Source organism: Rhincodon typus, chromosome 11, assembly GCF_021869965.1.
Source record: "Rhincodon typus isolate 14 chromosome 11, sRhiTyp1.1, whole genome shotgun sequence".
Lineage (NCBI taxonomy): Eukaryota > Metazoa > Chordata > Chondrichthyes > Orectolobiformes > Rhincodontidae > Rhincodon > Rhincodon typus.
Genome location: NC_063342.1, coordinates 54,375,576 through 54,397,607, shown reverse-complemented (window position 1 = coordinate 54,397,607; position 22,032 = coordinate 54,375,576). Strand labels below are relative to the sequence as shown.

Genomic DNA, 22,032 nt, shown 5'->3' with positions numbered 1-22,032 from the left:
CTGCACCTTGTTGTCTCGGATTCTCCAGCATCTGCAGTTCCTACTATCTCTAAACCAAATAAATGTTTACTTTTATTCTGTCTCCACAAAAGAGGACACAGATAATGTCTCAAAGATATTGAGGAACACAGATACTCTTGAAAGAATGGAACTGAAGGAAATCAGTATTAAAGGGGAATGATGTTGCAGAAATTGATGAGATTAAAGGCCAATAAATCTCCAGAGCCTGACCATCAACATTCTGGAGTACTTAAGGAAGTGGCCCTGGAAGTAATAAATGCATTGGTAGTGATCTTTCAAGATTCGATAGTCTCTGCAGCACTCCCTTTGGATTGTTATACATGGATATATGGTTATAGGGGGTTGCTAATGTAACCTCACTAGTTTAAAAAAGGAAGGAGAGAGAAAATAGAGAATTATGGACTGGTTAGCCTGACATTGGTAGAGGTGAAAATGCTAGATTCTATTATCAAGATCTAATAGCAGAACTTTTAGAAAACAGGGACAGGATTGACAGAGTCAACATGAGTTATAAAAGGGAAATCGTATTCGACAAATCTACTGGAACTTTTCGAGGATGTAACTAGTACAGTTGATAATGGGGAACCAGTGAATGCTATTTGTTTGGATTTTCAGAAAGCTTTGGATTATGTCCCACCTAAGAGATTTGCATGTAAAAGTAAGGTGCATGGATGAGGGTAGTGTACTGACATGGATAGAGAGTTGGTTGGCAGATAGGATACAAAGAACAGCAAGAAATGTGTCCATTTTGGAGTGATAGGCAGTGACTGGAAGTGTATCACAGAGATCAGTGCTTGGGCCCTAGTTAATCATAACATATATTCATGGTTTAAATGTACTATCTCCATATCTATTGTGCAGATGACACAAAACTGGGTAGGAATGTAAGCTGAGAGAAGGATGTAGCGATGCTTCAGTATGATTTAGACAAGGTGAGTAAGTGGACAAGTGCATGGCAGATGAAGTATAATGTGAGTGAATTATGAGGTTATCCATTTCGCCACCTTGATTTTGCTACCGGATTATTATCCGAATGATGATAGATTGGGAAAGGGGAAGTGCGGTGAGACCCTCTATACCAGCTGCTGAAAGTAGGCGTACAGGTATAGCATGCAATGAAGAAGCAAATGGTATGTTTACCTTCATAGCAAGAGGTTTTGAATACAGGAGCAGGAATGATCTGATGCAATTTTACAGGGTCTCAGTGAGACCACAGCTGGAGTATTATGTGCAGTTTTGGTTTCCTTACCTGAGGAAAGTTATTCTCGCTATGGAGGGAGTGCAACAAAGGTTTGCCGCACTGATTCCTGGGGTGGCAGCACTGATATACGAAGAGAGATCGGATCACGAGAACTATGTCATTGGAGTTTGGAAGAATGAGGGGGAAAACTCATAGAAACCTATAAGATACTAATAGGATTAGCCAGATGCGGAAAGGGTGTTTTCGATGATCACGAGATCAAGGATATGGGAGAAAGCGGGAACAGGTCTGATGGTCTGCCATAATCGTATTCATTGGTGGAGCAGCATCAAAGAGCCAAATAGCCTGCAGCTCTCTATTTTGTGTTTTGTCAGTCTCAGATCACATCTCAGCCTTGCTCCACAGGAGATTCAAGAGTTGCAGGCATTGATAGTCTTGCTGTCAATGATCAAGATTGTCATCAGCTGCTCTGGAAAAAAATAGTGTCAAAGGGAGTTTCCAAGATCTCCCGCTGTCTTTCACCTCTTTGCAAACCCCATTACCTATCCCTATACTGCAAAGTCTTGGCGATCACATCTGCTAACAGGCAACCAACTGTATTTGCAGATGTTGTTGCACTATACAAAGCTTAGGGAGCTGCCATTTGAATCGTGAGCTAACTGAGGTGGTTGCAGATTCCTGCTGTCAGTGTAGCATAAGGCTGATGCAATGCATGATAGCATTATTCAGCCTTGGCCTTCAATTTCACTCACTCTTTTCACTTAAATCTGCAAAGAAGTCTTCCTTTCCCTTCATATTTTGATTGTCTTAATTTCTTTGCAGTCGGAAACTTGGCTAAAAAAAAGTGTATATAATGCCTTTCGCATTTGAGGCACATGTTAAGGTGCTTCATTGTCAATGAAGAACTTCTGACATTCAATCCAAGTTTTAACATGATATGACACCTTATCATTTTTTGTGTTCTTCAACTGACACAATCCTTTAATTCTCACTCATTTGTTGTTTTTCCTTCCTGCTATTAGTGTGCTCTTTATACTTGACCTGGATCTCTGATTAATGATGCAAATGAGCTTGCTGAGAACACTTGAATGTTGCTAGTACATTGCTATTCAAATCGAGTTAGCACCCACTCTTTGCTTTCCTCTGTACTTGGAAAATTATCCTGACTATTCTACTTTTTAAACCACAGTGCATGCACTAGCCTTTTCTATGGAGCATTGTGGAATTGAAATGAACAAAAAAACAAGTAAGAAACTTTGTTTTTTTTCAATAAGTTACTGCTGATTGTTATTCTCGAAAGATCTTGGAGTTCTGCTGATGCGAGAGATGAAGCAGAGTGTTAATGACTTGTTTTTCCCTGACCCTTCCAGGCTGTAAGAAGACAGAAAGTCCTTGAACAGAGCATTCAATCAGCACAGGAGACAGACAAAACCCTTCGTTTAATCCAAGAATCTCTTGCATTGATTGACAAACAGCTAACGTCATACATTGCTGACAGAATTGACGCAGCTCAGGTCCCTCAAGAAGCTCAGGTATGTCAGAAAGCTATTTACTTAAAGTTAGATTGTAAATCAGCAGAACATTTTTTTTAGAACTGAGAGAGAAAAGAAATGATTTCTAAATTAGAAGGAAGAGAGGAATCAAGCAGACCTATTGTTTGATGGATTTCTCAAATACAAGTATTCGAGGCATGTCATTCTTTATTACGTTTGCTTTTCTTCCCATGTAAAATGAAAGGACCTTCAAAAACATGGTGCTCTGACAGAAACTGTACACGCACGTTGCCTTTCCTAGTTTTGCTGCATATATATCTGGGATAGCATTTCAATTATCTATCTTCTGTTGTTGGCAGCAGTTTGTTCATGGTTATCCAGTTCCCTCTCAAATCACTTAAATATGCTGTCATTCATGGTTCATCTTTTCATTCTTTCCTCACGAGTTCATGGGTACCCAGAGGGGTCTGCTAACTGTCTACTCATTTTGTTCTTTGTATCAATTACCTCTCCCACTCCTCTAATATATCCACTCTTCAATTGATGTTTTCATTGTGCATATGTCAGTTACTTTTCTATAGAATACCCAATGAATGCCTCATTTTGAGTGATCCATGACCAACCATGTTCTCTTCCTAGCTGATTTTAATCGTATAAAAGTTCAGAATTGTGACCTAACTTCAAGTTCTCAAGTGCAAAGGCACCTAGTCAGACGCGGTAAATCCCCATACCATCCTGTTAGAAAAACCTTTCTCCACTGTCCAGCTCGGTAGAACTGCTATTGCATCATTCTATTTTTGTGCCTAGTGTTGCAGATTATTGCTTTTGAATTCCTGAGGATTTCTTCGTGGTTCCTTTACATTCTTCATCTAGATCCGTGGACTCCACCTCCCTGACTCATAACATGACCTATAGCGATGGAGTCAGCTTTGACATGTATACCGATGACATTGAATGCTAAAATTCCATTTTCCCTTTTGACATCTCCACTCCCTACCTGTCTGATCTTGGCTAAGCTCCAATTTCTTTCAGCTATACATTGGAATAACTGTACTTTCTCCTCCTCCACCAAGTTCAGTTTCCTCAAGAAGGATAACACCCCTTTCCAGGAACAGCCTCATGCTGGTTCAAATTGTTCAAAACTTCAACATCTGTCCATTTCAAAGGGACTTTTGGAATCCATATCCTGTACCAAGACCACGGGCTAGTTTTCTCATCTTATGCCGTAGAAAATAGAGTTTTGCTCTTTCCTTAGTACATAAACCTAAATCTGACACCTCTGCCCATGTGTGCCATGTTTTAACTATCACCCAACTCTTTCCATGTGTCCCAATATTTCCATGACATTTTCATTCTATATTTACCCCTACCACCATACTGCCTTAATGCTCCTCTCTCTGCCCATGCCCAAATACACAATAAAACCTTACGTCTGCCCTCCATGCCTCCTATCAATCCTGCATTGCAAAATAACCCGTATTTTCTCTGGGCAGACAAAGATTATGGACGTGAAAAAGAATAATTTGTAATAATGACAGAGCCGTCGTATTTAAGTACTTAATGTTGAAAAAAAAACCAATGAAGAAATGTAAATGTAAGTGATAAGCAGTTGCAAAAACACACTTATCCACTTGCAACATCCATGATAGAAAGCCCCTTTCATAAAATGGTTACATGACAGGTAACAGCTTATTGTATCCAAGCTGCCTCGCTAAAGCTGCAATTCACTTTGTGCTACTTCCAAACCTTTACTGCACGTTTTTAAATCTCACATAATGGCCCTACTCCCTCTCTTATATCTCCATTGAACGTCTCTCCACCACATTCAGGAGGCACTTTTTAAATCCTGACCAATATTTCTGCGTGGAGTGCAACTCCTTGCACTCCAGTTGTTGTGTCAATGAATGACTTCCGCTACCTGGAAGCCACTGCCTCGTATGTGGACCTTGGACATCTGCAGAGCAGCAAGCGAAAAGAATTTCAGGAAATGTTGATTCTAATCTTTCATACGGCAAAAAAGGTTTTTCACCATGTCACCATTGCTTCTTTTGCTGACTACTTTAAATCTGTGTCCATTGGCTTTTGATGCTTCCACCTACAATGTCTCCCTATCTGTTTTTGTTCCCTTAGGACTTTGAATAACTCCAGCAAATCTCCTTTACCCCACAGAGAACAACCTCAACTTCACCAATATGTTTACTTAATTAAATTTCTTTATCCTTGTAAACATTCTTGTTCATCCTTTCTGCCTCCTGTTTAATGCCTTCAAATCTTTCCTAAATATTTGGTGCCCAGAACTGGACACAAGTCTCCATTTGAGGTTGAACCAGTGTTTGGCATAGATTTAACATAGTTTTCTTGCTTTTATTCTCTCTGCCCAGGAGAGAGGTTAGGTTGCCATATGCTATATAAGACATGTTCTCAACTTGTCCTGTCACCATCAAAGAATATCTTGCACCATTTAAAGTTTTAGCACAGATCTGTAGCTCAGGTTGTGGATGAGGTTGTTGACTTGCTCGCTGAGCTGGCTTGCTTTCATTTAAGCATTTCATCACCATGCCAGGTGACATCATCAGTGAAGCTTCCGATGAAGCGGTGTTATTCTACTCCACTTGGAATTTATATTGTCTGGTCTGTTATGTGAGTAGCGTCATTTCCGGTTTTGTTCTGTATGGGTTTATATATGGGTTCCAATTCTAGATGTTGATTGCATTATAGGTGGAGAACCATGCCTGTAGGAATTCCCGTGCATGTCTGTGTTTGGCTTGGGCTACCATGGTTACGATGTCTCAATTAAACTGATGGCCTTCATTGTCTGAGTGTACCAATATTAAGGAAAGTTTGTTGTGACATTTTGCTGCTAGCTGATGTTCGTGTATTCAGAATAAACATAATCAGAATACATCATTAAACAATGGCATTTGAAGTTGCCAAACAGTTAACATCTACCTTTCATAATGTTCTAGACTCTTCAGAAAGCTTCCCTTAATAGTTACCAAGAGTCAAATCCTCTTGAGTGTTTTGAGGCTTCAAAACCAAAAGATCAAAATAGGAGCGGACTAATCAGCTCCTTGCACAATCTTCACCATTCAACAAGATCGTAGCTTATTTGGTTTTGTTTGGAATTCCACATTCCCGTCTAAACCAGATATCATTAGATTCCCTCCTTAACATGAATCTGTCCACCTCTCTCTCTCAAAAAAAATCGGTGACTCACTTCCACCACCTTCTCCGGCAGAATTCCCAACTTTCAGAGGTAGTAATATACCTCCTGAAAGGGGGAAAAAAAAAATCAACTCTGTTCTGAAAGGGTGATTCCTAAGCTTAAAAGAGCGCCCTCTAGCTCTGAATTAATGCACAACAGGAAATCATTTGAATGTCCATCTTGTCCAGGCCATTCAGGAACTTCCACACTTAAATCAAGTCACTCATCTTTCATCCAGTTGTATTGAGCCCTGCCCATACAACCAATAGTCAGAAGGCAACCTGCTCAAACCACTCCTAAACTACCTCCAAAACGTTTAAATCCTGCCCTAAATAAGGAACTCAAAATCGCACACTGTATTCCAGATGTTGTCTCACCAACACCATGTACAACGGAAGCATTTCATCATTACTTTTTTTAAAATTTAATTCTCCTCGTAATAAAAGATAGCATCCCATTAACTTTTTTGGTTACATGCTGTACTTACTTACTAACTGTTTTGTGTCTCATGCTCTAGAACACCTAAATCCCTCTGCATCTTAGAAGTCTGCAGTCATTCTCCATGGAAGAAGTAATTTTTTTTCCTGCCAAAGTGAACAAATTCCCTTTCTCCCCTCATTATGCTCCATCTGCCATTTTTTTTAACCCATTCATTCTGTAAATCCCTTTTTACTTCTTCAAAAGATACTTTTGTGTCGAACTTTGTGTCATCTGCAGATTTAGCTACATTGCTTTCATGCCCCTCCTATATGTTATTAATTTGAATTTTAAAAAGTTGAGGTCCCAACACTCCACTCAGCCATCCTACAAATCAGGCAATGACCATTTTGTACACATCCTCTGTTTTCTGCCAACCAGCCTATCTTGTATATTTGTGTTAACATGCCACATCCTGTCATAAGCATGGGGAAGTAAATGCAACTGTCCTTTTGATTCTCGATGATGATGCTGACCTTACAAGGTATGCGTGTGAGGATCACACTGAAGACCTTCCTGATTCTGTAAAGGCCACGTACAAATAGCACAGTCAAAAATGCACTACAAATTGAAATTTGTAGTCAGAAATTCTAGTTTATTTCCCTTGATCTCAGTCTTGCTTGCATTAAGAGGCAAAAACACAGTCGTACATTTCCAACCCATCACCACCTCCACTTAACTTACGTCATCTGTCTCTGCTTTATCTTCAGCCCATCTTCCGCCGATGCCCATTTCCATGACTTGGTCACTCTTGTGGTTGATTTCCAATACTGCATAAGCTTCAGGTTGTTCCACATTCTGCTATCCTTATTCATTTCCACAACTATTCATTTGTCTCGTTCTTCCTGCGATTCATGGATTCACAGCTTTTAAATGGGTTAAATGTAATGTTTCACCTTTTTGGTTAAATTCCTCCATAACTTTCTTTTCCTGTGATTGTAACTTCCTCCATATCTCCATTATTCCATCGGGCTCACATTCCATCTGCAGTCTGTTGTGCATACCTCTCTCTATTATCGGCAATCATACCATCAGCTACTGACATCCCATGCATTCAAATTGCCTTCCTTCTTACCATCCTTTTCACTGTATAAGCTTTCCTGAAACCTACCTCTTTAAATATTCTTTGGTTCAACACTTGATTTCTTTGCAACATTGTTTTGTGCTTTGCTGTATCTACAGGTTAGAAGAGACAAAATAAATGTGAGGTGTCATTGATGTCACAATGGGGAAGAGCAAGACAGGTGTAGAGAAATGTTACTTGTTTGTGGATCTCACTGCCTGCCCGTGCCAATCCTGTACCTGCTAAAGCTCCCCAGAACTGTTGCTGCGCAGAAAACTGCAAAGTACTACAGAGGCAGTATTCTAGGATAATGCATGTACATGATCATGCAAAACAAATAAACTAACGGACGGGCACCAAATAATTAAAAAGACAGGCACCAAAAATAAAGTGTTACATACAGCAACTAAAGTTTAAAAGACAAGTGGTGTACAATTCTATACTTACACCCAGCTACTTCATAAAATGCTTTGGTGTTGCCAACTTTTGTTGCCCACTTTTTGTGGGGCCAGTGTGGCCACACGTGTGATACCAATTTGATATGCCTTCAGCTTGAAGTTATTTCATGCACTTGTTACAAGTACAGGGATCGTCGATATAGCTGTGATTTTCCATGGAGAAATGAATCCATTCCCTACGTTGGGAAAACAAGTTGTCTGTGGCCTGTGTGGGGTGGCTATGCACTTCATCAATATTTCCTCCTGTTTTAGCTTGGTCAAAAGAACATTAAAAAGTGCATGATGATAGTTGATGTGGCAGTGACTGACAGAGCCATCTCAAGGCCGCTACACACATGGTGTAAAGGAAATATCCAAAGGCAATTGCTTTAGCCTGAATAAAAGAGTGGCATCACGAGCAGTACCTGAAAAACGGCCTGAATCTGTCCAGTATGCATGCACGTGAGCTTTGAAATGGGGAATAGTCAAATGTAGAAGATGAATACAACTTTAAGAGAATCATATCTGAGAAAATGTACAACATGAATTGAAGCCATTTGACCCATTGTGTCTGTGCTGAACAGAGAAAGTGCAATTGTGAGAACACAATGGAAAGCAAAGGACTGAAACAAGAATAATTAAATAGAGCAATCTTTAGTGACAGTTTAAAACAACTCTTGGGAGTGGAACCAAAATGACAATTCAACCCTGTTTAAGATAGATTTTTCCTAATGTCTCGTTATGGAACAGAATATCTTAAGCAGTGCATGGTATTACAGCAAAAAAATGTATTTTGTAAGATTTAAACTCCTTTTCTAAAACAAAAGAAAAATGCACTTCGAAAGACATTCTTGAAAATCACTAATCCCTCTTAAACCTTGAATTTCTTCATTGATCATGCAATCCACGTATCGGGTTAAAGATCAAACGTACTTTTCCATTAAAGAAACAATGGATTTGATTCTTTTCCCTGGGTATATCTGATATTGCTGTTCGGATAATACAAAGCATAGACTTCACAGCAGTCAAAAGAACTTTTTTTAAATTCAATTCAAAAAAATATTTTCTTTAATTTCCCAAACATAAAATACTGCTAACTGTAATTCTCAGTGCAACAATTAGTTTGGCAAGTATTGTTCAGAGTAAAAATAATGTTGAGGTTGTCATGTATTTATTATATTTTTGTGATAAATAGAATGGGCTTTGCACACCACCGTCTGGTTGTTTGAAGCTAATGCTGAAATGTGATGAAGAAGTTGCAGTAAAATGTAAAGCACAGTACACGTATATTCCCTGATACCTTTGGCACCCCATAATCATTCAATATCTCAATTCACAGCATGACTACACTTCTTTTATGAATGTTATGCAGACACTAAGTAGAACTATATATCTCAGTTTTAACATTTTCTTCCTGTCCCAGATTTCCTTTTGAAACTTATCTCCGTCTCTTCCATCAGAATTCTTGTACATTTTCCTTTCTTCTCAATTCAACTTCAGCAGATTGTCATTCCACAGCAGCACACTGAAAAGAAACAACTTCTATGGGGGTTGTTCAACTTGATCACAAGGAGATTACACCAATCTTTTCTAAAATCCAGACATCTCACAAGTTGCACCAAATAATTTCCTGAGTGATTTCAGGGCTTACACCTATAGTGCCCTCTATTTTAAAGTCCGTGATTACCCTCTATTGCAGAAAAACTTGAACACCATTCTACAGATTTCTATTATAAATCATTTTTCAGGAACATAAAATACTGAAACTCTTATTTCCCTTCATCTTTTCTCCATCCTATATTTTTCTTTTAGTGACATATACTTATGACATCTGAATTTATCCTGGTGTCCTTTACTCCTTTAAACTCTGGCATCCCATGTTAATGGATTATCAGGAAGGATCCTTTAAAATGCCACAAAATAGTCGACCTCAGCTGGATTCAAATCGGTTCCAAGTTAATGAGATGAACAACACATCTCTGTGCTTTCTGAGAAGTATTTGTGAATCAGTTGAAGGCACTAGATGCTGCTCTGGCTACATTCTGGCAGTAGTACTGAAGACTTGTACTCCAGAGCTTGTCTTGCCCCTAACCAAGCTGCTCCAGTATGGCTACAACACTGAGCACATGACTGATTGGAGAAATCTTGAAGGATGCAAAAACTCTAAACTTGTGAGAAGATCCAATGTGTATATATTCTTAACTATAAGTAGAGCTCTTGTAAGAGAGACCACAGATCTTTAACACTTGCACCAATGTCATCTACATGTAATACCCATGTTGAATTTTTGTTTTATGGCAGGACACTAATCAAATAGCTGAAGTGCTTTTATAATTACGTTTACTTGCATTTTATACACTTTCCTTACCTGAGTTATCAGTATTAATCCATCTGACAGTGCCTAATATTGTGAAGAACAAAACCAAAACCAGTGTCTTTGATTCCTGACACAAACTCTGGTCCTGAGCTACCACCCCCAACCCTCTTCATGGAAACTGTCTGAAGTAGAAGCAGACCTCTGAATTTCTGTTCACACTATCATTAGAACAACCTATTTCCACTTCCGTAATATTGCCCCAGCTCAGTTTATCTACAACTGACACTTTCATTTGTGCCTGTGTTACTTCTAGACTTCAGTATTTCAAAGCATTCTAGCTGGTTTTGCATTTCCTACCCTACATAAAATTACAGCCATCTGAATCCTTGCTGTCTGTGTCCTAACTTGCGCCAAGACTCTTCATACATATCACCCACATTAGGTCACAGGCAAGTAATCCCATTAACTTAAGTGTCTCACGCTTGTTTACAAATCTTTCCTAGCCTTGCTCTTCCATGTAACTCTAATGTCTTCCAGCTCTGAAATTTTTCAGTATATCTGCCTTCTTCCAATTCTGTTTCTATCCCTGTTATAATCACTTATACCAGTGGCACTCATGCTTTCAGCTGCCTAGAGCCTAAGGTCAGGAATTTCCTCCCGAAACACCCTTACCTCTCCTTATTCCTTAAAGAAACTCATAGAAACCTACATCTTTGCCCAGAATTTTGGTTACCTGCCCTAATATCTCATTGCATAGCTCAATTCCAAGTATTATTTGATCACATGAAGCACCTTGGAATGTTTTACAATGCTTATAGATGTTGTTGATATGCCCTTCAATGGATCAGTTCCAGAGTTGGTTTTAAATCAATAATTTGCAATACAATGTAATCCAAATCAAAATCATTTTAAATTAGATTTGTACTTGGAAAATAACAAAGTCTTGTGAACCAACTTGCACCTTAAAAAATTGGGCCTAACAATGTATGGGAATTAGGTTTGAGGTCGATCTTCCTGATTGTCATGCCACCAACTGGATCCTATAACATTGGTTTAGTTTTAGAAAAATCAGACTTTAAACTCACAATTTTTAAAACTGGAAATATCTATGCTAATGATCATTGTTGGATCTAGATAAGTTTAATTTTGAGAGTTAAACCATCTCCGAACAGTTTTGATCTTGCACCAACAGTTAGGAAAATGGGCCTAGGAGCTCACGTTTAAAGGAATACTTCAGTCATTGAGTGTAATATATTTATAAAACTTGAAGGTGTACTTGAAATATTTATTAGCCTTTGTCAATGCAGGAATGAAGACAATGTGCGGTTGCAAAATGCAGGCTATAAGCAAGAGCACAGTAGCTGCTGAATCCCTTTTGATTACCAGCAAGTTGAACAGGCCACAACTTGTAATAGAGTAGATAGGTCATCCTGTATGACATTTCAATGTTCCCTCTCTGCATGACAGCACTGTTCCTACTCTGTCAGGAAGTTGTGGTTGGACTTGATCATCACATGGCTTCTATTCTCAACAGTTTGAATGGAGTTGCTTCACTGACAGCAACAACCATGTACTGTACAATGATTGTTCCCTGACTCTGATGATCAAACATGTAGCAACTGCCTCTGACCACCTGATCACACTTTCTCACACACTGTCACTTTTGTGGCAGGATAAGTTTCAGGAAGCAGTACAGAGATCTCCTGAATTGACAAATTGGTATTTCATATGAAATATATAATATGAGGTCAACAACTGAAGGAAATAAATCACACAGAGAAGGTGGCATCCAGGAACAGGAAGTGGAATTGCTCATTATGTGTAAAAACACAATAATAATGTAATTGTGCAGAGAGAAGAGTGGGTAGGTGGCATGATCATATACATCAATCAAGAACCAATACAAAACAAATTAACAAGGGCAAGAGTATGTCCATGGTATTTCATACAGATTGGGTACCTGCGAAGAGGACAGTTAGGACATAAACAAAAGAGCAGAATTTCCAGTTTACCATTTCTCTTTGTGCCATGTGTTAGACAACACAAGGTTAAGAGACTTAGAGTGTGAGTGTGAGGGGGAGAGGAGTGTTTATGGCTGGGAGAGTGTGACCAAGTGAGTGAGTGATTGTTAGAGTGATAGTCTATGAGAGAGGGAGAGAGCGTTTAAAACCTGGGACTGTGTGAGAGCTGGACACACCTCCACTCTTCCGTTCCTTCAACTTATTTCCCAAAAACCTGTCCACAAAGCTGGTGGAGGAGGAGGAGGAATTTCCAGGTTGAAAGGCAACCCACATTCAACTCCCACTTTCATGTGAATTCAGCCATGACCAGCTCAGTGTGCACCAGCAAGGGCAAACACAATGGGAGTGTGAATTAAACCCACCCATTTCTCCGGTATTCAGGTCGAGTTTTTCCTCTCTCTCCTTAGCCCTGCTTCTGAACCAAAAAAGCAAATGTAGGGTTTGTTAGTTAGGTCAGCTGTTAGGCATTTTTTAATGTTCATTTCGATTTATTGCTTTGAAATAGTTCTTTTCTGCCTGAAATTAATGTTTATGACTGCGCCAAACCTGTCTTTCCGAAATTTGTTGCCCAGCCCCCAGAAGTGAGAGAAAAACATAAATGTGGCCCCCATGCTACAAGGTTGTGAACAACTGAGTCAAAAGGGTTCGATTTCCTACCACAATTAGGATCAGTCCGGAGACAAAAATGTGGCAGGTTGGATGGACTGACTTTGATCGAATCCTACTGATGATCACCAATTGTGGGACAACTTGTGGGAAACGCCACTTTGAAAGGAGATCAGAGTTGGGAGACTGCAGTGTTCAATGAGGGATTGAAGATAAAACAAAAAGGTCATGTACAGAATGGCAGTTTAGTTACGTCATTAAGCTGTGTGTAACTTTAGGCTCAAACTATTGGAAGAAGGTGGCAGCCTGTAGAAAGTGTGACATTGATTTTCCAGGATGATGTAGTGTTGAGAGGGCTGATTTATGGTGAAAGATAAAGGCAACTGTGGCTACATTCACTGGGGAGGCAATATGGAGTCCGATAAATGTGATGATACTGCTATGCCATCTTTCCGGCATTAAAATGGTGTCTAAGCTAAACCAAAGCATGAAAATATGTCAATTAGGTGTTAAACCTCTTGCAAATGCATTTTTATGCAGCCAAGTGCATTCTCACAAAGCACATTTACATGCAATCAAACTAGTTTTTCATTAAATGCACCATTGCTGGTCATCAGTGAACAAGGTAAGTTTGTAAAAATCTGACCTGAATGTGGAAGCTCGTTTAAAACTAGATTGCTGCCTCCCACCTCATCCTCTTGACTGCCTCCTTGATCACTGACCTGATCCTACTGTATTCCCCCTTGATGACTGAGCTGCTGAGAGCAATGTAAAATCGGCCACTAATTCAGTGCTGCAAGGTCCCACTATCCTCCTCTTGTGCTAAAACCCTGATACCATTTAGAATCAGTGCTGTCAAAGCAATAACAGTTAGCCAACTTTATTCAGATGAAATCCTTGGCATTTTTCCATTTCGTCCTTGAGGGAATCTTGCCATTGATTTTTATTTTAAACTGATTTGGAGATATCTCTGCTGGGTAGTTTGACGATACACAATCAAATCGAAGTCCATAAACGACTGGTGAAAGCAAAGTTAATTATTCACTGCGGTCAATTGCCTTTCAGTTCAAATATTTGAACTACATTAAAAATAATTAACCAATTGGAAATTATATTAGCATAGGAACTGGGAACTAATCATATGTTGTTACTTGAAGCTTTAACATATAATGAAGTAACAACACAAAAATCAGCTGAGTCCCCAAGCGTTATTCTTCAATCTACGAAAGGAATCACAAACTGCTTTAATTAATTCACACCTTATTAAGGCAATGACTTTCTAATCTCAGTGAATTTTGTTGGTATAAAATCTAGGCTATCATTTGGGCTGTAACTCTGAAAGTTGTTCAGTACTGATGAAATGTTTCTGTCATGCCCAGAAGATATCACCAGGTTTGTGTACAATCTAAGACACTTGGCAAAACTATTTCAACACAGCTTTATACCTTGTCTAATACACTATGCATTATGTATATACAGTACTGAATAATCTGCTGTGACCAAAGAATGATTTGGATTTTGATACTTTGAATTGAATTTTCAGTATTTACCTGTTATCAACAAAACTACATGAGATAAAAAAGTTGTAATGCTTTCCTTGCGAAAATCCCAGGGCAGAATCTTACCAGGTTCTGAGCAATGTAGGCTATGGTGAGATTTGTAGTAGAATTCAGTGAGATTTGTCATCTTGATAGAGATCACTGAACTGGGTGAACCAGACTTAATTCAAATGAAGACATAGATGGCAGAGTTTGGTAACCTTAATATTACAGAGGAGAGAATGTTGGAGATTAGGCAGCCCTGCATTGGGACTTTTATATCCAGAGATGATGGGCATGCAAGAAGGTTTCTGAAGAGTGTTGAGGCATGGCGGAAACTAATGGGCTCAGTGATAGCAGAATATGTCACCTGAAGGTGCGTCTTTGCATAAACTATGACACTAAGGTCAAATACTCAGTGATTTGGGATCGAAGAATTGAGAGAAGGAATGGAGTTTGGAACAAGCACACTTATTCAGGTTTTCCCAGTATTTAATTGGAGGAAATCCAGTCCTGGATGTCAAATAAATGGCCAATAATTTAGCAAACGTGAAAAAGTTGAGAGAGGTGATGGTCAGGTTAAGCTGAATGGCAAAAGTGTAACCATGACAATTAATTCTCTGCTTTCAGGTGATGTTGCAATGGGCAATATGTAGATGAAAAATAGGAGGGACCGAGGAGTGATCATTGAGGAGGCACTAGAGGTGACCATGCAGAATCAGGAAGAGAAATCACTTTTTCTGCCAAATTATATGGATAGAAATGGAGCCATGTGACAGGATACCACCAAGCTGGATAACAATGGAGCAACATTGGAAAAGGATGGTGTGGCCAACTGTGTAAAAGGCTGCCAGCTGATTGAGAAGGCCAATTTAGGGTGGTTTTACAGTTACAGAGGATTTCACTTGAACTTTGACAGTAGCAGTTTTGAGGCTGTGGCAGAAAAGAAACCTCACCACAGGGATTGAGCCATAGAGTTCCAGGAAAAATAGGCCTGCCGGTAGAAGATGACTTTGGAAAGGAAAAGGAAGATAGAGATGGGGCAGTGATTGTAAACATAGTGAGGTCAGGGTTAACAAGGTGTAGAGCTGGATGAACAAGCAGGCCAGGCAGCATCAGAGGAGCAGGAAAGCTGACGTTTCGGGCCAGGACCCTTGTTGTTTTTGTTGAGGTGAGGAGTGTCGATGGCATATTTAAAAACAAATGGAACCATGATTATTAGAACATAGAACATAGAACATTACAGCGCAGTACAGGCCCTTCAGCCCTCGAGGTTGCGCCGACCTGTGAAACCAATCTGAAGCCCAGCTAACCTACACTATTCCATTATCATCCAAATGTTTATCCAATGACCATTTAAATGCCCTTAAAGTTGGCGAGTCTACTACTGTTGCAGGCAGGGCATTCCACGCCCTTACTACTCTCTGAGTAAAGAACCTACCTCTGACATCTGTCCTATATCTATCACCCCTCAATTTAAAGCTATGTCCCCTCGTGCTAGCCATCACCATCCGAGGAAAAAGGCTCTCGCTGTTCACCCTATCTAATTCTCTGATCATCTTGTATGTCTCTATTAAGTCACCCCTTAACCTTCTTCTCTCTAACGAAAACAGCCTCAAGTCCCTCAGCCTTTCCTCATCAGACCTTCCCTCCATACCAGGCCACATCCTGGTAAATCTCCTCTGCACCCTTTCTAATGGTTCCACATCCTTCCTTTCATGCGGCGACCAGAACTGTACGCAATACTCCAAGTGCGGCCGCACCAGAGTTTTGTACAGCTGCAACATGACCTCATGGCTCCGAAAGTCAATCCTATTATCAGTTAACACAGGATCCGGTTGGGTCATCAGTGGTTTAGTCAAGGATGGATTGTGGGAACATTTTGCAGGCCTGATAGATAGCATTAGCTTGGAGAGGGCATTAAATATAATGGGAGAGAAGTTAGTGAAATATGTTATCTTTTATCCTGTGGTCTGATGTCATACTGAGACAGGGTGGTAGAGGAGAAGGCAAAGTCAAGAACTATCTTCAAGTTTAGACTTCAAAGTAACACTAATTATTTTGGGTTCATATTTGATACTGATATACATGTTAATCATTGATATACCATGCCCTGAGTTCTAGTTATTTTGGGAAAGGACTGATCTATCCTCTCCGTGTGTGCATATCTGTGTTATAGTTTGGTCTGGTGCAGAATTCCAGGATATTCTAACTTGGCATAAACTGCACTAGATATGCTCTGTGATGTGAAACTCAGGGCAACATTAATCCCAGATTCTGATACCTTTACACAACACCCCTAGCTTCTATATCCTCTGAGAGTAACACTGATTCACAGTTAAATAATGCTGATAAATATCCAAGCGCTCTCAGTGCTGTAAAAACCTCCCCATTTTTATTATAGGTTGAAATATCAGTGGAACAACATGCGGTTATTTTATCGTTGCTGCTTTACTTTTCTGACCTTTTCCTCTTCACTATTGTGTAAAATAAAAGCAACAAAAACAGCAATTGTCTACTTCTTGAGGCATTTAGACTGGTGGGTTTTTGCTGCTTAAGACCATAAGACATAGGAGCAGAAGTAGGCCATTCAGCCCATGGAGTCTGCTCTGCTTCTGTAGATGCACCATTGAAAATCATATCTTGAGTTCCTTTCAACATTAGTATTGCTGTTGTCATTAATTATAAGGTAAATGACAACATCACTGCTTTTAGTTATGTCTAATCAATGTCTCACTGAACGGTTAATTAACCCTATGATGAATAATTTAAATAATGAAATAATAATACTCCCTATTTTTGCACATTTGGTTTTTAAACAGAAAATCCAGTCTGAATTGACAAGTCACGAGATCAGTTTGGAAGAAATGAAGAAAAGGGTCCAGAGTCCTGAAGCTGTCGATCAGAGCAAATCCGCTGGGAGAGTTCTTTCTCAGATCGACATAGCGCAGGTGATCATTTTAAATTAATCTGAACAGTACAGAAATTAGTGTGATATTCTTCGGCATTATTATAATGGAATGTGGTGAAGCTTAACAAGCTGTACAATGAAAGCGTCCAACACGGGTATGCATCGTTGATAGACATAACTCCATGAGAATACCAAGTCACAAATTTTACTCAGACTTTCTTGTAATGATGCTTCAGGTTTATGACAAGCCCTCAGCATTGTCTTAATCTGTGCCAGTTAGTAACAGTGGTAGCTCTCTGAGATGTATCAGAAAGCATCATTATCCTAGGTAATGGTAATGTTCAAACATACTGCCTCAGCAACATGTGTTAGAATTATTTATGCTTCTCTATAACTAATTATTTTGATCACTTTTCTGCCATACATCATTGAATTGTTATCTTCAGACATGACTATTCCAGTGCTCTATTGGCATGCATTTGAATTTGCATCCTGTCTATTATTGATCTCACCAAAACCTTGGCTGTCTGTCCATGAATTGCACTCGTGCTTGCTAAACTACAATGTTTTGCATTCCACTAAGGCCTGAATTTAAACAATGTCAGTTTTTCATAGAACATAGAACATAGAACAGTACAGCACAGTACAGGCCCTTCGGCCCATGATGTTGTGCTGACCTATTATCCTACTAAGATCAATCTTCCCTGCATACCCTACATTTTACTATCCTCCATGTGCCTATCCAAGAGTCGCTTAAAAGTCTCTAAAGCACCTGACTCCACTACCACTGCCGGCAGCGCATTCCACACACCCACCACTCTCTGTGTAAAGAACCTACCTCTGACATCTCCCCTGTACTTTTTTCAATCACCTTAAAATTATGCCCCCTCGTAATAGTCATTTCGTTGAAATCGTTCAGTGGGCTCACCCCTCCTGTTCCCTGTGATCTCGCTTTGTATGTCTCTAAGCTCCTCCAATTCTGATGTCGTGCATGTTCAGGATTTTCAAACTTTCCACCTTCGACAGCTATGCCTTCAGTGTTCTGAGCTCTAATCTCAGGAATTCATCACTGAACCTCTCCATTAATTCACTCAAGCTTTTCATCACTTGTACAAATATCTGGTTCTGTGGTTCAGTGTTAAGTGTTGTTTGAAAACATTTCTATGAAATACTTTGAGACATTTTTACTATATTAAAGACGCTATATAATGCAAGTTGTGTTTGTACAATCTATTAATCCAGAAGAATGCAAGTATTGATTATCTACAAATGTGAAAAAATCCTAGAGTTCATTTTTATTCAAAATACTTAGTCTTTCTTGTCACGCACTGTGATTACATGGTGGGAAGATTTGAAGTCTTGAGCTTTTTATGATCATCATCATCCTGTCACTTCAAATCGAAATTCATTCATAGCATGATATAAGTGAGAGACCTGTTTCTCTAGTTCAGTTCTCTTGTGGTTTCATGGTTTACAGATGAGTAATGTGCAGGACATTTCAGTGGCAGACATGAAATGGAAAAATGCAGAACTAGATTTTGGTATTCATCAGTTGTCTTGCAATATCTGCTACTTGTAATGTAACTAGTGGATAATTTGGTATGCTAATATCTCTTTAATTTGTCACAGAAGAGGTTTATTTCATATCCTAAGCAGGAAGCTGATGATTTCCAAAGAGTTGGACATGTTTACTATCGCTGCTGAAATGCAATATTATTTAAATAACTTCTAAATAAGTATAACAGTACATATGGCCCGTCTGAGAAATGTTCATTGGATTTAATGTTGGTCAGTCATATTTTAGCCATAGGAGTATCATAACTGTTAGCCTAACTGGTGATGAAATTTAGTAGAGATTTCTTGAGCTTTCATCTATTGTCGCATTGGAATGCAGGTATCTTAATTGGAACGTAAAGTCACCATGATACTTCTGAAAAAATCCTAAGGTTGCTTTTTGAATGAGAATTTGTATAAAAACCAGAAAACAGCTGTGCTACTGGACTGTACTTAAAATGCAATAGTATCTGAAGAGCAAATGAGTAATCAACTGCAGAAATTCTTTTTCCCACAGTTTGGTTGTTTGGGTAGCTGTGAACACTGGAGAATTGTTGAACTTTATTTGCACCCATTTGTTGCATAAAAAAAGTTAAAAGCTTTGAATTCATGCTCTAAAGATTCATGTTGGAGATCTTTTGATATTTTAGCTGATGCATTACCTCCTTTATTATAAGGCAGCAGGTCTAGGATCACATGGAAATATATTAAGCATTTGTACTTGAATGTTGACGGTTTAATTCAGGGTGTCAGTGAACATGTTGGATCATAATCTGTCCTGTTTTGATTGTATGCTGTTGTAATTTATTGCTTTGTTGCATAGTGCATGATGCTATGTGTTTTTCACTCAGCACATTTGAACCCACAGAGCGTTTGGAGGCAATTTTATGACTTGAATTTCATACATTGCAATTGCACTGACAGTCACCCACTTCTGCTGCTTTGTTAGCACTTTGACAGCCAGTTTCCAGCTCAGTAATCAGATGTTAGACAAGAAAGTTTAGAATTCTCTTCAACGTGGCATTACCAAGTTGAATAGCTGTATCTACTGCTGTTAAAATATTTTTTAATGCAGTAAGAATTTGTTTTAATGAAAGTCAGCAAATGTACCAAGGGATATTTATACCAACTATTATTTTAATCTTTGGCTCACACTTTGAAATCTGATGGCTGTTAAGAGTGCCACAGCAAAAGTACAATTTAAAATCAATTACAAAATTATATTCCATTTAATTTATGGAAAGACGACCTTTCTTGTTTGCCGTGCCTGTCTGTACATTACTGAGTAGCAAGCGAGATTTTTAACCGAATTGTACTGTCTCAGATGCATGTGAACATTCTGTAATATTACAATTTCTTCCCCAAAGAGATCTTTCAGCATGTTCCTAATTTACAAAAAAAAGTAAGTACTGTCCCTACATTTGCTTAGGCTGTCACTACAGTTTCATCTGAAAAAGCACTAACATTATAAATTGTGGAACAACTTTTGATTAAATTCATTGCTTTTATTTTAATCAGCCTTTCATTCTGGTTGTTTATGATTTGACTCAGTTGTTGGAGCATCCCCAAGGAATGAAGGGATATATTGGCCATTAATATATGGTTATAAATCATGGCAGAATCATTTGTTTAAATCCATGCATTGCCTCTAATATGAACACGATAGGTCTTGAGTTTAATTGTTATGTCCCAGTTCTTCAGTCTATGATATTTCATGAGTTTGTGGCAAATGACATTTATTGTGTGGAATAACAATTGCCACAAGTTTACAGACTATCATTTTAGATACCTCAACATAAAAGATTTCCTAACTTTCCTATTTATGCAAATTTTAACAAGTTCTATGTGTGTACTAAATTGTTAGTGATACCTTTAATAACAGTTACTGTGCATGAGTGAATGGAGTCATGTGAGGTCAGATCCTAATTAAACTGGGACCTGAATCAATAAGGTTCCAGAAGATTTCCTCTTTTGCAATCCCTTGTACACAGTCTGTTCACATTCACTTCCAAGATATAAACGTTATATTAACACACTATTTATTGATCTGTACTAATGTTTACCTCTGCAGGATATTTGGTTATCTAAGATGCTGGTTACAGTGAAAGGGTGGTGGAGTTTCATTTGGAACGTCTAGAACTCTGGGTTTTCCTGTGAAACTGCACATCATACATTATTTTTTGGCAGAATCTCATCCAGATGTCAGTCAATTTGACAGGCTCAGCTTCCTGATAGGCACAACAGGTCATTGTACTAAGGTGCAATTCCAAGGGTCTCTTATGGTGTGGGAGCTCAAACAGGAGAGGGGTTGGAGCAGGTATGATGGGAGAAGAAGTCCCTCGACTGGGCAGAGCTTCTGAATCTCCTGTTTATATGTGTCAGCCAGTGCTCCCTGATTGGCCCAGGTTAACAATCCCAATTAAGGATCTCATAGTCAATGAGATCCACCTGGCCTGGTTCCAATCACTACACTTGCCTCAGTAGGTTTTAAATGTCAGCAAGACTCCTGCGAATGTTTGGTTGTTGAGCCCTAAATCTACCTCCAGAACCCTCAGAGGCTGACAGCTTGAAATTGGCATCCTGCTGTACGTGGAATTTTTCTCCACTTGATCACCTGCTCCCACCTGCGTGAATTACTGTTTTTTCTTCTGTGTATCATTGTTTCGTGTGCTGTCTGTATGTCTTATCTCTTTCCCTCTTTATCTGTCACATTGTTGGTCATACTGTCTCAAAACAAATAAGAAATACAAACGGGAGTGGGCAGTTCAAACTTCTGCAATTCAGAAAGAACATGATTGCTCTTCTACCCAGCTTACTCATCTATCTCCATACCCTTGAATCCCATTTGTATCCCAAAATCTATTGACCTCAGTCGTGATTTTTCACTGAATTGAAAATCCTTTTACTCTTGGGTAGAGATTTCCAAAGAACCAATGCAGTGAAACAATTACTCCAACTCTTAAGTGGCTGGTACCTTGTTCTGAGACTGTCACCAACCACCCACCCAGTCATATCCACTCCAGCTAGAGAAAACACTCTCCCAGCGTCTCACCTGACAGACTCCTTAAGAATTGTACATGTTTCAGTGAGATCTTCTTTCATTGTCCAAATGTTTTGGGATTATAAGCCCAATCATTTCTCACAAGATCATGTACTCACCCCCAGGAGTGTGTTTGTCCAATTCCGAC

The 22,032-nt window shown here is 39.1% G+C and overlaps 1 protein-coding gene across 2 annotated transcripts in view; it reads left to right on the top strand.

Annotated features, from left to right (window-relative positions):
• Positions 1-22,032, top strand: part of dmd (dystrophin) — a 1,291,331-nt gene that overhangs the window by 366,351 nt on the left and 902,948 nt on the right. For both annotated transcript variants that reach the window (XM_048602828.1, XM_048602824.1), the window contains exons 27-28: positions 2,593-2,754; positions 17,202-17,330. In XM_048602828.1, coding sequence (XP_048458785.1) covers positions 2,593-2,754; positions 17,202-17,330 — 291 coding nt within the window. The remainder of the gene's footprint in view (positions 1-2,592; positions 2,755-17,201; positions 17,331-22,032) is intronic.